Here is a 19,031-nt window from a genome sequence, read left to right on the forward strand (position 1 = left end):
AAGTCCTTTGAATGAATCGGATTCCGAGCAATCCGAATGAGAAGGTCATCGTCTTCCTAAAAGACAAAAACCCTCATGAGAGTGTGTGGTGACATCCCCATAACTTAGTAACTGTCTCTGCCTCGTGCCTAGATCAGGGTGCCGGGTGTTGAGATTAAATTCCAGACTCCTGGAGTCATTAACTCCCATGCTTTCACTTTGTTCACAAAGCAAACGCCTACCTTTATGGTCACAGGGAGACTGTGAAATGTGATTTTTCGTGTAACCTAAAGAGTCGGAAGTAGGAGGCGAAGAATGCAGATGAAAGCAAGGCTTTACAACATTTCATAATTTTACGATAAATCTCGTGACACGGGGAGGTTCTGCGTTGTTATTTCTGAATGTTTGGGATTTCTAATTCTCACTGTAACCACCCCTGGCACCATCTCTTTCTTCTGATCTCACTCTGATCTTTCCAGAAAGAAACCTCCATTCTCTTTGTACTGTAGATCCACCTTCTTTCCTATGCGCTCACTGTCCCACTTTAAAGCCTGGAGAGCTGTACTGTCTCATTCTAGGTTGTTTCTCTCTTCACCACCGCAGAATCCAAATAACTTGTCAAAGCGCTGGTGATATTTTTTCCCCAGCCCTTCTCCAAACATAGCTAGGGTCACATCTGATTTTTCACAACTGTGTGTAACACAGACTCCGAGACAAAAACACCGTAAGGACACAGGAGGCTGGGGTGAACGGCTTGGATACCAACACGATCCAGAAGGCTTTTAACCCTAGAACTTGTGCTGGGCTAATGCACACAGGATCCTAAGACCCGTACCCGGTTATGCCTAAAGGCAGCCCAATATCAGCTGCTTACAGAGGAGATTAAAAAGGGAGTAACTGCACGGTAACTCTTCCTCCGATCGGCTCTCACAGCCCGCAGGATTTTGCAGACCAGGAACTGTCTTCCAGACAGGCCTTTGGTCGTGATTCAAAGACTCCAGAAGAGAGAGGATCTTGCACTTCACTTGGTAGTTTGTTCCTGTGATTAATCACTCTCCAGTGACTGGCTCGTGTTATTCTCTGCCAGAATACCTGGTAGACTTTTCCCCAGGAAGGAAGTGATACTGCAAGCAAATCATGTCTCGTTCTGCTTTTTGATACATTAAACAGGTTGACCTCTTTAAATTACTTGAGATCTCCAGCCTTCGGATCACCTTTGATTCAAAGTTATTTTTAAAATATGGAGCATGAAGCAGCGTACAGTTTTCCAGTATGGAACTTACCCAGACACAGAGAGAGGTTTAATCATCTCCTCACTTTGCTTCCTTACTTCTGCCTTTGCACAGCCTGGGATCACTTCAGATCCACCGCTGCAGCCTGGCCCACTGGCCTTATGTTGGGTTTTCTGCCCGTTATGGTCCCTAAATCCTTTTCAGATCACCTCTTTTCAGGACTGGAAGCTGTTCTTTGTAGATTCGGACATTTTTTCCTGCTCATGCCTGTACGATGAGCTCTCGACTGTCTTGTAAGAAGTTTCGTGAGAACGACCACCTTACCGAGCGCAGTAGGTCATTCTGTGCTGGTCCCATCCTCGTTATTTTTGACACTCTAACAATATTTGTGTCCTCAGTAAATTGTGTCAGAATGAGCTATATCTGCTCATCAAGCACTGAATAAAATGGTGAGTCATACCTGACCCAGGGCTGGTTCCTGGGCATCCACATAGAAACACTGCCACTCACCGGTGGGCTTCCAGGGACGACCTCCTTTGCGTTTGCAGGTCATTAAAAGGAGTTAACCAGCTCACTTAACCTCCTGCTTTGTTAATATTGCATAATGCTATTTTTCTCTCATCAGCATGCTTTGGGGTATTAATGCTTCCAGAAGCCTGGATAGATCTAAGGCGTCACCTTTTCCAAACAAACCTGTAGTCACATCAAAGACTGACAAGAACAAAACAAGTTTATGCAGCAAAATCGGTTTCCTCCAAATCGGGCTGATTGGCATTAACTGGAGAATCTCATATCAGCTCTTTGTTGCTTTGCCTAGAAACTTTCAGGTCTTCTGTTTGCTCTTTACAAATACTGGCAGGGCATAGCTCTCTTCCAGTCTTCTGGGACGTCTCTGATATTCCAGAGCTTATTAACCAGTTGTTTGGTGAGCAACCGGGCCGAGGAAATTGGGTTCTCTATGGACTCGTTTCCTATATGTTCTGTACTTCCCGTGACCGTACCTTCAACCAGGGTATCTTCACGACACCCTTCCCACAGTCTGCTGCGTCCATGAGTCCTTTCCCCTTGGCCTATACCCTATTGTCGCCGGGCTCCTCCTCCACCCCTCTCTAACATGCACAGCTTTCGCAATATTTTCTGCTTAATTCTTTTGGCCTGCTGGCTGTCCTGCTCCGACCTGTGGGGTTTTGCCCAGCAGCATGGCTGCGGGCTCTCTTCCAGTACAGGCACCGAGAGCGTCTCTCTCCTCTGTCAGGCTGCCGGTTTTTATACAACTTACTGGAGCTCATTTACCTTTTAGACTCTGGTTCTTTTGTCAAACCTGTGGTAACTAGCAGACAGACAGACAAAGTTCTGCAGATAGCAGGGCAACCACGTGGGTCTCTCCGCCCTTAGGAAACAACACTAAAAACAGCAGCAGTGGGCCGCTTGGCCTCAGGACTCTTGGGTGTAAATGATCTGCACACGATGATTTAAAAGTGACTCTGCCAGACAGAAATAAAAGCCTCATACCCTTCCCAGGTATGGCCGGGCAGGGAGGTACTTCATTGTCCTCACATGACAAACACTGATCCTGGTCCAAATCCTGGCCAGACCGAGACAATTTTTACATTTCCATCTTCTTTCCATCACCACATCACCCTCGCCTTAACACCTTCAGAGTAATACTTTAGACTGAGCGTCACTCTCATGTCATCTTTCCACAGCTACCCAGCTGCTCCTCCATCGGCCCACCTGATTCCATCTCTCCCCTCAAATTTCCCTGTAATTTTACGTTAGCTTTCCTTTGAGCCCACCCCATCCAGAGTACCGCCAGTTGCCGCTCTGCTTGTCTAAACCTCTGCTCCAAACAAGCCGTTCCCTTTCTATCACGTAAGAGTGACATCAGGCCTTGCGCTCGCTGTTCCCACCACCTCGATGGCTTTCCTGACTCCCCCCCCCACATCTCCCAGGGTTTCCCTGGTCCCTACGACATCCTCCTCCTTGTTCTCTCGCCTATCTCTGGCTCCTTTTGCTTCCTTCCATAGTTTTGCTCTTCAGGGGGATTTTCAGTGTTTGCGTCATTTGGATTTTCGCCCTTTAACTGACCTTTCCCCGGTTGAAATTTCTCGTCTGTTTTGTGCTTCCCAATTATACTAAACACATTCGTCAGGATTTGAAAAGGTCAGAAAGAGCCCATGTGGCTGATGTAGCCCCTTCCAGAGCTTTCCACCCTCCGCTACCCCCAGGGTGAGGAGGCAGGAGGAGAAGCGCAGAGAGCAAGGCAAGCCGCACGCCGGCTCGCGCCGCAGCGCCGTGTCCCCGGCCACGTCTGGACGGGTGGTTTCTTGCGACGCGTGTGCGAGGGCTCGCTGAGCGAGCTTCGCACAGATCGCTTGTACCAGTCCCGGGAGGGCTAGAGATGAAAAGGCTGGAGAACGTGACGGAAGCCTGGATAATCTCTGGCATAAAGCCCCGTGTACGTGAAGGGGACAAAAGCCGGGGGGCTCAGCCGTGTGCACGCCTGTTGACACACAATGGCACTGCATCTCACACAAACCCAGACCGTGACGTGTCCCCCGGCGGCGCCGTCCTCCCACGCCCCGACCTGCCAGTGACCATGAGCCTTAACACGACCGCAGCCCCGCGCCGATACGCCCAAACGCACATCGACGTTACTCCCAAACACGCGAAAGACCTGTTGACTCTCCCAAACACGCTTGCAAAAACACGCGCAAGGCTCAAACGCTCCGACACGGGAAAGCCGGGATGAGCCTGGTTCGTTGGCGCGGGAGCTCGCGGGAGGCCTGACGAAGAACAACAGACTCAGCCCACTCAGGTGCCAGTCCAAAGTTGGCACGACCTGTTCCGGGCATCCCACCGTGCTCAGGTTTGGTACCGTGTGTCCGTTTGCCATCCGTGTCCATTCCTGATGCAGTGGCAGGTTGCTTTGCAGCTCGGTGCTGCCTCTGCTCTTTCCTTCTGTTTTTTCCCAGGGTCAGTCACAGTCTTTCCTCATCGCTTTATGATGAAAAGTTTGATTGCTTCTGAGGATCTGAGGAAATTACTTTCTTGCTTCCTCGTATTTCAGACCTTGGAGTGGAAACCGTCTTTCTGTCATTGACTTTCTTCTCTCGCCCATCGGTTGCTCAGCTGCTCCCTTCTGATTTGGACTGTGCTTTCTCTTTGGTACTTGATGGTGGAGGGAGATTTTCCCTGTAAGACGCCCGGCCCCTCAAAGGCACATCGGCTGCTTTCTTTAATTTCGCTGTCACATCCCTACCATTTCCAGACTCATCCCGTCCATCCCTGGCAGAAACACACTTGGGGACACGCTCAAACGACCCGGGCGATCCCTCACAACGGGGAAACCCATCTTGGACGGGAGCCCCCCCCCCCCCCCCCAAAAAAAAAAACCGCTCCCCCAGCACCCCTCTGTCCCACCCGACCCACGCGTGGGCTGCTCGGCTCTGCCCGTGAGCTTCCACCGGACCCCGCCGCCCGCCCACCCACCTCTCCGGTACCGGGGTGGGGGGGCCGGGGATGCGGGGGGGGGGGGGGGGGCATTTCCCCGAGGGAACCGCTGCGGGGCGGAGAGGCGGGGGGCTCTGGGGGGTGAACCCGGGGGAGGGGGATCCCGGGGGGGGGGGTGAGGGGTGGGTGGGTGGGTGGGTGGGATGGGGGGGGGGGGGCCTCCGCCCCCAGGGACGGACCGGTCCGGGGGTGGCATTCGCCGGGAGCGAGCTGGAGCGCCGGGTCCCTTGGAGACACCTCTCTCCATGGCAACCTAATCGCTTCCTGCGAAGATCCCGAAATAACCGACGAGACGGGGGAGCGGAGCGGAGCGGAGCCGAGCGGAGCCGAGCGGAGCGGGCAGCGGCGGCGGCGGCGGCGGCGGCGGCGGCGGCGGGGGGGGGGGGCAGGTCCGGCGGCGGGCAGGGGGCGGGAGGAGCCTTCGCAACCGGCCGCCGGGGCAAGGGGGGGGTCCCGGGCCGGGGCGGAGGGGCAGGGGACACACACACACACACACACACACACAGAGACACGGGCAGGCGGTGCCCCCCCCCCGCCCCCCCATACCCGCCTCCCCGGCTCGCCCCTCGGGCTGCAGCGGGGGCGACGGTACCGGCCGCGCCGGTGCCAGCAGCCATGGGGTTAACGGGAGGCAGCGAGCGAGAGAGACAGAGACGGAGAGAGAGAAAGAGGGGCTGGACCAGCGCTCGGCAGCTGTTTATTTCAAGGCATCTCTCGCTCCCTCTCCCTCAGCCAGGGCTCAGCCTCAGCAAACCTTCCTCCTCCTCCTCCTCCTCCTCCTCTCCTTCCTTCGTCCTGGCCATGAGAGGCACCGGCAGCAGCGGCTCTGCCCCCCCGGCCCCCCGCTCCGCCGCCCCGGCTGCTCCCCGCTCGTCTCCCCGCAAGGTAAGTTCATCCTCGCAGCCCGGGCTCGGGGGACACACACACGCACACACGGGGCGGGGACGGGGCTGCAGGGGCGAGGGGCAGGGAGGGATGCGTGCCCGTCTCCAAGTCGCCTCTCCCCCCCGTCTCCTTCCCTGTGTCCTTTCTCCCCCTTTTCCTCTCCCCTCTCCCCACCTAGGTGCTCTGTCTCCTTCCAGCCGGCCGCCTCCTTCCTCCCCCCGCCGCCTCCTCCTCCTCCTCTTTCCGTCTGGGGCAGGGGACGCCCGAGGGGCTGGGGGGGGGGGGGGGGGGGCCCGGCCGAGGCATCGCCGCCTCTCGCCCTCCAGCTCCGGGCTCCATCACAGACCTGTTGTGCTGGAGCGCTGGAGCCTGCGCCGAGGAAGGCGACTTCTTCGGCCGAATTGGCGCAGCTGGAGAAAGGGACCGGAGGGGTCAGTCCCTCCTCCCGCCCGGGCAAGGGGGCACCGTGCCGGAGAGAGCAATTCGGACGTGGGGACTCGGCACCTGAAGCACTCGGCTGCCCGGGAACAGTAGGAAACTGGGAGGCAGAAGATTGGCAGACTCACGACATGTATTGCAGGCAGGCACTAGATGGCAGGGGACCGGCATCCTGGAGTGCTGCTTGGAATGGGGCCACACTCGCAGTTCCCAAATGCGGGGAGACTTGAGCTCAGAGGACCACCGAGGGGCTTCACACGCCCATTCCCTACCTGCCGAAATGCCCGAATGCACCATCGCCCCTTCCAGCCCCGGATTCCGCCCCAGCCTAGGATCTCCATACCCAGCCTAGGATCTCCATACCCGGCCCGTAAGCGCTCGCCCTGGCACAGGAATTCCCACCGGCACTCACCGACCGCTGCAGGACCCGCACTGACACAGGGCGAGCGGTGGCAGCCCCTCCGCGGTCCTGCCGGCTCCTCCCGGGCGCTGCCACCGGCCCCCTCGGCCTCAGACGCCGGGCAGGGCAGCCTGACGTGAGCCACCGCATTCAGACCGCCAGCCCCCAAATTCAGCCCGCTCCGCGAGCTGTCGCCCCCGGCCCCGTACGCAGCGGGAACTCCTTCCCCAGACGGCCTTGGCATCTCCCACCCTGGCGTACCGGCGTTCGGATTCAGGCTGCCGGCTGCCAAAACTCCTCCGAGTGCAGCAGAATTACCTCCCCTGGGGCGGCTGCTCAGGGATTCCTCCCGTTCCCCGTCCCCACCCAGCCAGATACAGCAGGACGTATATATAACCCCTTTTCACCAGCACCAGGTTCATGCTTCCTGCTGCCAAGCCAGTAATGACTGCATCTCTGCCTCCTGGACCACGAACTCCGGGATGTCCATGGCCACTGAGAAAAATACAGGCGTGGGGTGCCTGGGGCACCAGGCAGTGGGTGGTGGTGGGGGGGTGTCTCGCTGCCAGTGTCTGAACTCGCTCTGCTCAATGCTTGGAGATAGCTGCTGGGTTCCACGGTCCCAGATCACAGTCTCGTATCGGTAGCTGTCACCGTAGCCCTTGATGCTGGCTAGGAGTTAAAAAAATGACAGCCAACCCAGCGTTCTTCCTCTGCGAGGAGGGCTGGGTCCTCCTCGGGTTTGTTTTGGTTTTTTTTAATCACTATTTCGAGTGGGATCGTTGCTGTGGGGGAGCTGGGCGAAGAAAGGATTTGCATGAAGCTCTCGGTGCTGCGGGGTTGCTAATGGCGAGCGTTATTTCAGCCGGCAGTAAGTTTCATAATCTTGGCCCAGCTCCTGTGAATGTTCTGCTCCTCAGGGTCATGAGCCTCTTCCCCCTTCTTCCATCCCTTCCCCCCTCTCCCCAAACTGGTTGGCAATTTCATTGTTCCAGTGGAATATATCCGTCATGTGAGGTCATCGCTGCATAAGGAGAGGTGATTGATTGCTTAGGTCACTGGGGCCTGTCCCATGCTGGGCTTTGAATGCTGGCTTGGAGACCTTGAACCGGACTCGGTGCTCAAAGGCGAGGCGGTGTGGGGTGCGGAGGGGCACGGCGATGCATTCCCAGCAGCTTGAGCCGCCGAGCAAACAGACTGCTGCATTCTGAACTAGCTGGAGCGCTCTGAGAGCAGACGGCTTCATTCCTAGAGGCACAGTATCACAGCAGTCAAGCTCGAGATGTTACAAAAATACAGATAGATCATCATCTGCCAGCCGAGCCAGACAGAATCGGGTGCAACTCTTTTCCCATCCCCGGATGGAAGGAGACTCTACCCGCTTCTCACTAACGCGGCTTGTGTGTGCTCGGCTTCATCCAATTGCTCTTCAGTCAGAGCTGATCTCAGCCAGGCATTGAGAAAGCTGTGAGATTCTCAAATTTTAAGGCCAGAGGGACCATTTTGATCATCGAGTCTGACCTACAGCAGAGCACAGGCCGGAGAATTTCACCAATTTCGTTTCCTGCGTCAAGCCCGTAACTTCTGATTGAACCGTAGCGTCTCTTTTAGAAATACAGCCACGTGACGGCTCCAGGCAGTAGGGAACACACCACCTGCCTAGGTGAATTGTGCTGGTGTGTGACCCTCTTTATTAATAGTATTGTTCCTCATTTGAATTTGTCAAACTTCAGCATTTTCTAACAGAAGGTTACAGATTGCATTTGATGGGAGGGAGCTACAGCACGGGTATTGCTTGCGCACGGCTGGCACCTTGGCCCTTTTATTGCTGTGACGGCTTTTATATTTGGATAGGATTTATCTTTGGGACCACGGTGTACATGAATCCCAGACACGGAGAAGGAGTTATTGGCAACGAATCCTGGGGCTTCCCCAGGGCGCAGCAGCACCTGAACTCTGGAGCTCAGGGTGTCACATTCAGCGTTTAGTCTGTGCTCCCTGCTCAGAGCAGGAGTGCCAGCAGGCTTTGCTCCTAGCCATTGGTTTGGGATGTAAATTCCCAGCTCCCTTGGTGAACTGGGATACATGCTCTGGGGCACGGCTACCGAGATCTGCTCTCTCACGTCCCAGCAGCAGCGGTGGGTCTGTGCTGCGGGAGACTTACAGAGAGGAAGGAAGCACAGCTGGGTCCCTGACGCTGGGGAACAGCAGCAGGATTCGTGCTTCCATCCGGCAAATGCAATGAGAGCAGCCCCTAATAGATTAGCCCCAGGGATCTCGGGTCTGGACCAGTAGTGGGGTCCATATGCAGTAGCAAAGAGCAGTGTAATTCTTACTCACAGCTTTCAAGCACCAAGATTCACAAACTGAGCTCAGTGAAGTGCCCTGGGGAAATAGCTTTGTCATTCACACTCTGTCATCTGTGCATCACAGGACTGAAATGCTGCGATGGAGGCAATGTACCTAAAGTGAAAATGCACAGCTCCATCTTTGGACCCTGGGAGTAGCCCTGTCCGTTTTTATCACAATTAGACCTGGAAGGCAGACCCGAAAGCGAGAGCCACGCCATGTGGTACTGGTGCAGAAATCCAGTCTCTCTGCTCTGGCACGCGAAGGCCTCTTGGATGGTGCAAGCTGCATGGATACTGGGATTTGTACGTCCAGGTAGTAGGAGCATTGGTGTCCCCTCCTCCTCCTCTCTGAAGATCTACCAGTCTATTCAGCACCCGCGCCGGGAGCTGCACACAGAGCTGAACGAAGGGCATTTGTTACACTTGCCCTCCAACGCAGCAGGGGCTGTGCCCGGGACACAATCCCCGCTGCCGGTGGCTAACTGCGGAGTGCCCCAGGCACGCTTTATCTGCCGCTTTGTCAATAAGCCGCAGGGACCTCCAACGCTCCGCTTTGAACGTGAGCGCTCCGTGCGCAGTAGAGTCCAGCCCTCATCACCGGGTGGCATTTCCATCCAAAGCCTTCCTTTGCTCTCACGGCATTCGTGCTACGGGAGGCACCTCCGTGCTTCTCCCGGCTCCTCCGCAACCACGCCTGGGTGTGCTAGGGCAGGGCACGCTCTCAGGCTCCGGCCACGATACGATGAGCAAACCAGAAGGTGTTGACCGAGACCAACCGATGTTGCCTCATTCCCGCACTCCCCTGGAGCCACCTTTAGGGCTCTTCACCCTTGGCAGCAGGACCTGTGCACAACAGTGTCTCAGGTCCGAGGCTTACGCCCGATGTCCGGGCTGTCGCTCCCGCAGCACGATGTGTACGCGAAGAGGCCAGTGCTGGGGCTCACTCCTTCCCCTCAGCTCCAGTTACAGCTATTTCCTGCTCCATAGGGCTGAAATTCAGAGTACCGGCTGTGAAAGCAACTCAGGATTTGGCTCTGTAGGGTTTCTTATTCCCAGGCTTTAGACCCTGGGAATCCATGGTCTGGGGTGCAGTTACCGGAGCTCACAATCTCAGCCGAGAACTCCATTTTAAGACATCCCAACAAGTGAGAAGAGCGCCGCGAGCTGGGTGACCCGGCACACGGTGCACCCGCATCCAGGCACGTTTCTGCCAGTAGAGCCATCTGTGCTAGGAGGAGTGCTAGCGGTGACACGCGCACCCCTAACGCACCACCACCAAACTGGAGGCACCGAGGTCGACCTGCACCTGGAGGAGATCTCCACTCCTGGCGTGGCACCGTCCAGATCCACATCTCCCACTGCCTGATGCAAAACGGCCCGCAGACCCTGAAGACCAGACCCGTAACTGAGACTGCTGTGCCACAGGGTCTTCACCCCAGGGATCTACTGTCCTGTGGGCAGTCCCAGGCACGGCCCCAGGCACTCCAGGCCACCTTGGAACCCCTCAGGCAGTCTGCTGTGCCCTCTAGCCCCGGGGCTCACACGGGGAGGTCCCTGACGCTTGGAATTCCCTCCCTTTCCAAAGTCCAAAAGAAATTCTGTCACGGATTTGTGTTGCCAGACATGATCTTCCGCGGCATCGTGATCGTAATCCAGATGGCCAAGATCGTGCCAGCCTCTTGTTTCGGAAGAAACTTGCTCCGTTCTGCTGCTTCTCTGCAGAGCTGCATTTTAATACCGAGTCCCCTCCGAGGCTTAGAGGTTCAGGAGCAAAGTACAAAGAAATGCTGAGAATAGCTACTCTTTTCTCCTCATCTTCATCTCAGGATCCCTCCAGAGACTGATCTTGCCCCGGAGGGAAGGGCAGGGCACTAGCCGACAATTCCTTTTTTTCTGTGAACTTTGTTTAAATATTTAACAGAAGGAAACTAAAAATATCCCCAGTTAATGCAGCAGGAGCTAGACAGCTACTCACTCTTGGGTGCCCTTCCTCCCAGCCCCTCTCTTCAGGTGTTCCATCAGGGGCGCGAGTCCCCTGCCCACAGCAAGCACCGGGCTTTTCCCCCAGCAAGAAGAAGCCTCCCGTTCAGGAGGGGCTGCAGTTTTAGTTCGGGGCACGGAGGGAGCAGGAGGCGATGGCAGTAACCCCTTGGGGGCCAGGAGGTGCAACGCAGCTGGCTCAGGGCTGGAGGTGCAGGGATGGCCTCCGAGTTGACTCCCTCGGCCAAACATCCCCGTTTCTCCACGCCGGCAGCCACGGAAGGGCGAGACCGTGGGTTGTCGGCATTCGTGCTTTCCCCTTCGCGACGAAGGAGCGAGCCGAGTATCTCGAATGAATTTTTTTTTCGTGCATGAGTGTGCGTGCGCGCGTGCGGTCTTTGTCGCGGAGAGGATCCCGGGTCAGGCACGGAACGGCTCACCGGCGCTGCGCCGTGCCCAGCCAAGGGAAGGGACAGACGGCACGAAGGGCGGCCGTGCTGCCGCTGGGCTGATGCCAGCGGGGGGGTGCGTGGCCGGTGCAGAAATCCAGCCGGAGGGACCAGCCCTTACTCCGTGTTACCGCTGCTGCCTCGTGCTGCTCAGCCACGGGAGGTGGGAGAGACAGGGGAGGAATAGGGGAGGAAGGGAGGGACGGGACAGCGCAGAGGACACTAGGACAAGGAGTGTGGGAAGGTATAGTCCGTGTTAGCTAAGAGGAATGTAAACACTAAATATTTGATGGGCATATTTTTTCTCCTAAATTCTTTAGTAGGGCTGGACTTTTCTCGCTGATTCACTCTCTCTTTCTCGGTCTTCTTGGTTTATCACTCTCGTGCTTCCCCTCTCGCTCCCTCACTCTGGCACACAATGAAGACGCTCTTCTTTAATAAATGGATTACACGCTCTACACTATAAATAAACACGGGAATTAAGATTCCAACTTGTTCCTGCGATAAGCAAACAAAGATGCCGAGTCCCCCTTCTCGGCCCTCAGACGGGAGAGTCCCCGGGGAAGCTGCGCATGTGCCTCCGCACGTGTGCTCCGGAGATTGCTCCTTGCTTTTGCGTGTGTATGCGAACGCGCGTGTTTCTGTGAGGCGTTGGGGTCGGGGGGGACGCCGCACCTCCGCGCAGGAGAGCACGCAGGCGTGGGGAGCACGAGAGCGGGAGCCGGTGCACGCGTGGGTGCACGGGCGGCCCGTTGCCCTCCCCGCCGGTGCCGCGGGGGGAGCTCGCCGCGGTGGGACCTCCGGGAGAGAGCGGTCGCCGCTGGGTTGAGGGGACGCTAACACCTCTCCCTTTTGGTTCCCAGTGAAGAAGATGAGACGGGATCCTCGCTGAGCAAAGACGCTGTTGCATCCGAGATGGAGCCCGGTGCCTGGTAGGTTTGCAGCTTCCCACGTTTAGCCGGCGACGCGGGAAGGTGACGGGAACGCGGGTGGCGGGCTGCTCCGGGCTTGAGCTTTCGACAGGAGGGACGTGTCAGATAAGGCTTTCTTCTTTCTCCCCCTCCGCGGTCCCGCAGCAGGATGCCTCCGCTCCTCTCCCGCATCCACTCCCTGCAGCTGTGGCATCTCCTCCTCCTGGTCTCGGCCGTCCCTCCTCCTGGCGTCTGGTCTCTTCGCTCTCGGGGTCCGGCGGCCGCTCGTCCTCTTTGCACCCGTCGGAGCCCCTCGGCCCCGCGACCCATTTGCATCTGGGACAGGACCTCGCTGCCGGAGAGGGATTCTCGCTTCGCCCTGCCGCGCCAGCGGGCCCCGGCGCCCCGGGGGGGAGAGCTGCGGCACGTCGTGCGGCTGAGGCGCCAGGCGGCGGGGGCCCGTCCCGCCACCCCCTCCGGGTTTGAGGACGGCATGCCCTCCTCCCAGTACCCCTGGGCCATCGTGTGGGGCCCCACGGTGTCGGATGAGGACGGAGGGGACGCCAACTCGGCCAACCCGGGCTTCCCGCCGCTGGGTTACACCTTCGTCTCGCCCCACGGGATGGCGACAGCGCAGCCCAACTCCCACTCGCTCCTGCACAACGCGGGGCTCAACCTGCGCGAGACCCCCGCCACCCTGCGGCCCTTCTTGTTTGGGCCCCGGGGGGAAGGTAAATCTGCCCTTTGCTTCTTTCACAGCCCTCCCCGTCCCCGCAGGAGCAGCTCCTTCTGCAAAATTCACGAGGTTCTCCAGCGGGAACCTCCCTTCGCACTGCTGCTCTCCGGGGACCGGTGGGGGTGGCCGTCACACACCCCCCCCCCCCCCCCCTCTGTCTCGCAGGTGTGGACCCCCAGCTGTACGTCACCATCACCATCTCCATCATCATCGTCCTGGTCGCCACTGGGATCATATTCAAGTTCTGGTGAGTGGGATTTGGGCCACGCGGGTGGGTGGGCAGGAGGTGTGTGGGCTTGGAACCCATCTGTCCCAAGGGCGCGGGTCTGGCGCCACAAGCCCGTGCGAGGTTTGGCACAGCGGGCTCCCACAAAAACCTTCCATCCTCGAGGGCCAGGGCTTGTCTGAGGGGGGGACGGACACCACGTTCTACCTCGCCCCTCGTCTCTCTCCAAAGCTGGGACCGCAATCAGAAACGCCGGCGTCACTCGGGGCAGCAGAGCGGCGGGAGGCAGCAGGAGAGCCAGCAGCCCCTCGCGGACCTCTCCCCCACCACCGTCAGCATTTTGGGGCCCTACAGCGACTCCCTGGCCCCCACGCCTGAGGCGGAGGAGTCCAGGCAGGGCCAGGAGGGCATGGAGAAACTGGGGGGCCACGGGAAGAGCACGGCCTTCCAACTCAACCGGTGAGCGGCCGGGGAGGGAGGCGGTGGCGGGGGACGGGCAGGGGCGAAGGGTCCGGTCGGTGGGACAGCGTAAGCGCCTGTCGCTAATTGATTTCCAATTCCTTTTTTCCTCTCAGAATCCCACTGGTGAACCTGTGACGCTCACGGGAGAAGCAGAGCTGGCTTCCCCCCACCCTCCCGTCACAGCCGGCGAGCACAGACTCCCGCCGCCTCTGCTACCCCAGGAAAAAAAACCCACAAAAACGACCTCCTTGTGCCACGGCCCGCCACCACCATTATTAATTAACTCTGCCAGGACGTGCCTGGGCAAAAGGACGAGCTGGGCCTCCTTAGTCTCCCGCTGGGGGAAGGTTGGGGACCCCCCCCCTGCCCACGCAGGACAGGGTGATGAGAGAGCGGGGTGGTGGGAGGGAGGGAAGGCAGCTGGTGGTGGCGGCGTGAGATTTTGGCCTCCCCGGCCCCTCTGCTAGCACACACACACGCACGCTTGGATCTCCGTGACTCTCTCGCCACTGCATGCCTGACATCGGGGGGTGGGCGAGGTGGAAAGGCGTACCCCTGTCCCCGTGGGCCCTAACCCCTCTGTGTGTCCCCCCTCCCCACGTCGTGCGCTTTGAAGTGAACGTCTGGAGTTCAGTGGCTGCGGGATTGCTCCCCAGGCCTTGGCCCTCCCGAGGGTCCCAAGGGTGGGCGAAGCTTGGGCAGAAGAGGCTCACACAGCACCTGGGCCCCCCCCAGCAACCCCTTTCCTTGAAGGAAACGTTACCTCGCCCCTAGATGGAAGATACGCCCATCTTTCCATTTTCTTTCTGCCTAACGCTCCTCTGTTTTTTTTTCTCTTCAGCTTGTATCTTTCTTCATCTCTCCGTCCTCAATTTTTTTTTCTCTCAGTTCCTCCCCCTGCCACTTCTCTCTGCCAGTTAAAATTGGAAAAAGTTCCTTTAGCTTTCCAAATGTTTTGATCTCTTGGAAGCCTCCTCACTGTCCCCCTCCAACTCCCTCAGTCTCCTTCAGCAAGGTTTCTCTGAAGAACATCAGTCTATGGTGATGTTCTTCAGAAAACCTGAGGCGAAGCCCTCTGCCCATCGTGTTATTTAGCAAGCGTCCCGTTGCGGTACTGCCGAAGCAGCTAAAGCATGGCATGCGGATATAGCTGGGCACGAGGAACTTGAGTTTTGCCAGGCTGAGGTAGGGAATTGCTTTCGGACACTCATGCTATGGGCGACAAGCAGCAGACGCGACTCTCTGTGCCTGGGATGACAAAGAGCCTGTGATGACAAAGAGCAATTTGGAGTTGACCTTGGGAACATTGGGAGGGTTGCCCTGTGCTGCTGGTAGGTCCCTCCTGGAACACGAGGTGACTGGAGACCCGCGAGGCAATGCTCACCGAGAGCATGGGAGAGGGGAGGAGATCTGGGGTGCCAACCTTCGTCGGTGTACTGTCCCAGCTGGTTGGGGACCGAAACCGGTGGCACAGGTATCGGTGCAAACCGGTTGCCTGAGCGTGTGCTTCGGGGCTGTGGTGGTCTGTCGGGCAGGCAGCCACGCCGTCAGTTCCTTGTGTGGGCACGATCAGTGCGTCTCAAGCTCTTCCTATGCGTGGACCCATGGGTGTCACTTTGAGGAAGTCTGAAACAGCAAATTTCAGCTCAGTGACAATAGTTGCTCTCCCTTGGCTTTTGTGGACACCTTCAAAGTAATTCACAGACCCCGCGCTGACAGCCACGGAGCTGAAATGATGCAGATTTAGGTTAGGTTGCCCCTATACCGTACAAACACCTTCAGCTGCTGGACTGATGTGGCCAGAGACAGGAAACTCGCCCACAATTAGAAGGCCCTAATGCACCATACAAGGTCTCTGACAAAAGTCGTCTTGGAGAAAAGGAAATGGCCCTTTCATCTTTTATCTCTGCAGTAAAAGCCTATTCTTTATAGGACAAAGCACAGAGTATTTCATAAGAGGCCTGGTTCTGCCCATTTACCTAGCTGAACTATTAGGTGATCTCGGGTCCCATCTGACTCACCGTGAAGGACATTTAAATGAGAGTGTAAATTGCAATAAGCTTTGCAAAAAACAGTAGAGATTTGGAGAAAATGACAGGTCAAATAAAATTACTGGCTTATTAAAAGCACAGAATGGCTGAAAGATGTAGCTGGAAAAGGACTCTGGAGGTCTGTAGTCTAAGCGCAGGTTGAGTCTCCGCTTACAGCAGGGGATATTATTGCTTTATCCTAGATCGATCTCTTACCGAGCCTTTTCCTTACTCGGGCTCCATTCAAGGCTTTGGTGGACAGTCAAGCTGCGGATGGCCAGGACAGAGGAGGGGGCAGATGGCTGTTCCTGCCCCCCCCCCCCCCTCCAACCGAGGGCAGCTCGGGGCTGGTCCCCCCCTCGCTGGCACGTCGGCACTGGGGAGGCCATCTGCACCCAGTCGGCGAGAGGCTACGCTGCTTATTGCTGGCAGTTTACGATATAATGCCTTCAACGGGTTTAAGTAATTTTCCAGACCAGATTAATTAGAACGCTCTTTGATCAATAGCGCTTGTTGAAACAAGGCTAGAGTTTAGACTCTACGACTTCAAGGGCTGTCCTTGGACTTTCCCTTTCCACATGCCTGGTGGAGAGAAGGTCTGTAAGAAGGTGGCAGGGCACCACGGGAGGCGTAGTGAAAACGATTTCCAGCGCTTGATGCACGGGAGCCCTGCGCTCTGCTGGCCAGGCTTTTGTAAACTCTACAAAAAAATCAAACTGCGTTGTTTGGGTTGGGGGTTTTTTTTGCCTCCTTTAACGTGTCTCCGGTTTTGTTAAAAGTATCTCCAGGGAATGAGGCCTTTCACAGGTGCTGCGGTAAGGGGGAAGCTGGGGAACGCAGCTGAGAAAACTCTTACGGTGACAGAAGCTCGGATATGCTGAACATCTTTTCCAAGACCAATTTTTCTAGCCAAATACGTTTTTATGACAGTCATTCACTCTCTCACACAAAACAGGTTAGATATGGGAAACAACTTCATTGTCCTGCCCAAACTTTCATTGCTACATTTTGTCCCTGGAACAAAACATTCAAAGCACGTGTGGACACATAAGCTTCTTCCAGTCAATAAATAATCCCACCGGATCTGTTTTCTCCATGGCTGGAGCCTTATAAACCATCTTCCCCTACGCAGACTGGAGCCAGAGCGTGCCTGCCGCCTCTTCCCTGGCCCAGGCTAATAGTCCGTGAGACGCGCACACGGACGGATTGACAGCACCGAGTACCAAGCCAGGGCAGAGGCCAGCACCCTCTCAGTCACAGCCCACCAGGTTTCCCTGTCTTCTAGCTGACTGGAGGAGAAAGATCTGGATTCATTTTTTCCAGTGGAAATTTCACAGAAAGAAATGTGTGCGGGGAAGGTGACTGACGATGTCCGTAGCCTTGGGCTGACCCTGTTTCTCTGTGCCATTAAAGGGGAACGTCCAGGTGGGCTGGGAGAGTTGAAGGCACCGTGTCTGCGCTGAGCTCCTGGAGGGACGTGGCTTTGTTAAGGCAAGGGTGGTCTCTCTGTGAGCGCAGTGGGAAGGTCTGGGGAGGACCTCTCCTCTCCGCCTCGTAGTGCTCCAGGGCGGGAACTGGAGTCTGCTGACCTGGCAGAGTGGCACGAGCACAAGGCCAAATCCTGCTCGGGCTTTTCCATCTGGTCGTTTGCGAGTGGTAGGCAGGGGCGCAGACCTCCGGTGTGTGCTTCCACAACGCTCCTCCCGTCCAGTTTACGGGGACTCGCATCCAGCCAAGCATCCCACGGCTTCAGAGAGGGCTATCTACCTCTTCCTCAACGGCACCTAAGTGCCCTTGCAAATTTGGTCCCTTCATTCCCCACAAGCAAAAATGCTTGGAAAAGAGCGGTTTGTTCATTCCCCACAAGTTCTCCCACGCGATCACCTTCAGACTGCTCTGACTGAAACGGTGGCACAGCCTTAGAGCCGAGTCCTGCAGCACAAAAGCCCTGGGCCAAACTCCAGCTCCCCGATTGCAACCCTGCCGATGTCTCACTGTAGTCCTGGCCCTACCTTGGCAAGACCATAGAGGGGGGGCCCGTTCCTTCACCGACTGCTGGCTCTCTACTCCTTTTTTCCTGTTGTTTTCCCTCTCCCACTGTTCTCCCGCTTCCCACTCCTGTCCTGTACCATGGTCTCCCTCCCCGTTATCTCTCCCCTCCTGCTGTTTCGCTCTCCCCGCTCCTCTCTTGTTCTCCCTTTGCCACTCGGTCTCGTTCTGCCGCGGCTCCCATCCTCCCCTCCGTCCTCCCTCCTGCTTCCCCGCTCAGTCTCGCTCTTCTCCCTCCCCTGCCCTTGTGCGCTGTGATATATATTTTTGTAGGATTTATCTTCTCCTCGTGGTGAAATATTCAATTCTTGTGGGATGTTAGTTTCAACATTTTTAAATAAACCTTTGCAAAATACTGAAAGCAGAGCTCTTGCTGCTGTGGAAGAGGCCGTAACGGAGATGGCGGGGTGGGGGGGGGGGGGAAAGGACAACAGGGACTTCACCCCGGGCAGAAAAACAGACATCTGGCATCCCACAGCCTCCTCCGAGGTGGGTGGACGGGGTGATTTGGCCCCACGTCCATCTTGCCTTGGTCTCCTTGCTGGCCAAAGAGGCCCTTTGACCCTCGCGCCTTTCCACGGGAGGTGGCCCCTGATGGAGGACACCTTGCACACCCCCTTCTCCACCCAGAGTGGCTCTTCTGCCTCTGGAGCTGCTGCCTCCCAGCCACGCTGTGGGGCTGCTTCTCGCACTCCAGTTCGTGCTGGGAGCCAGGGTGGCCGGGAGAGGTGAGAGAAGCTGAGGGGAAGGGAGGGAGACGGAGCGATGCAGGCGCAGAAGCTTCCCTCACTCTGTTCCCCGCGGCTGCCTCCGCAATTTCTATTTACAGCCCTGCTGCCTCCCCTCCTGGCCACAGTGCCGCTGCTGTTGCTGGTTTCCAGGGCTGCTCTGTAATTAAGCATCCTTGTCTCCTGCAACTCCCCCACTTCGCAAGCCCCGGTGGCGATCAGTGCTGGGGTGGGCGCGGAGGGGGTGCTGGACACCAGCACCGGACACGGTGGCCACCCCAAAGGCCCACTCCCCAGCAAGGGGAGGACGATTGCTGGGTGCTGGGGACGGTCCCTGGCCTCTGCTGCCTCTGCCCACTTGCCATCCGAGTCCGTCGGGCACTGGAGGTGTCCCTGATCTGCTGCTTTGCTGTTGGAAGAAGGAGCGGGCTCCCCACACCAGACCTGACCTTGGGACTCTGTCCTGGGGTCTCTGCCCACTGGAAGGACCCAGGACCACCTCCTGCCATGGGGCCAGACCCCTCCACCTGGCACCCCGTGCCCCGGACGGAATCTCTGTGGGCTGGAGGTGGCCGATCAGAGAGCAGACGCACGCCTGCGCTGGCTGTCCCAGGGCACGCACGCGTGAGGGGCTGAACGGCACCTCTTTCTGCCCCTCTGCC

At 57.3% G+C, this 19,031-nt stretch overlaps 1 protein-coding gene across 2 annotated transcripts; it reads left to right on the forward strand.

Moving 5' to 3' along the window:
- Positions 1-5,372: 5,372 nt before the first annotated feature.
- On the forward strand, positions 5,373-17,991 carry PIANP (PILR alpha associated neural protein). Of its 2 annotated transcripts, none has more exons than XM_049824856.1 (6): positions 5,373-5,609; positions 12,091-12,159; positions 12,307-12,869; positions 13,040-13,121; positions 13,332-13,559; positions 13,676-17,991. In XM_049824856.1, the coding sequence occupies exons 2-6, from the start codon at positions 12,143-12,145 to the stop codon at positions 13,695-13,697; spliced, it is 912 nt and encodes a 303-aa protein (XP_049680813.1). In that variant the 5' UTR covers positions 5,373-5,609; positions 12,091-12,142; the 3' UTR covers positions 13,698-17,991. The 2 variants fall into 2 exon arrangements, with proteins under 2 accessions (XP_049680813.1, XP_049680812.1); XM_049824855.1 differs by having other exon boundaries at positions 5,374-5,609; positions 12,304-12,869.
- The last annotated feature ends 1,040 nt before the right edge of the window (positions 17,992-19,031 follow it).

Source organism: Accipiter gentilis, chromosome 21 (assembly GCF_929443795.1).
Source record: "Accipiter gentilis chromosome 21, bAccGen1.1, whole genome shotgun sequence".
In the NCBI taxonomy this organism is placed as follows: Eukaryota; Metazoa; Chordata; class Aves; order Accipitriformes; family Accipitridae; genus Astur; species Astur gentilis.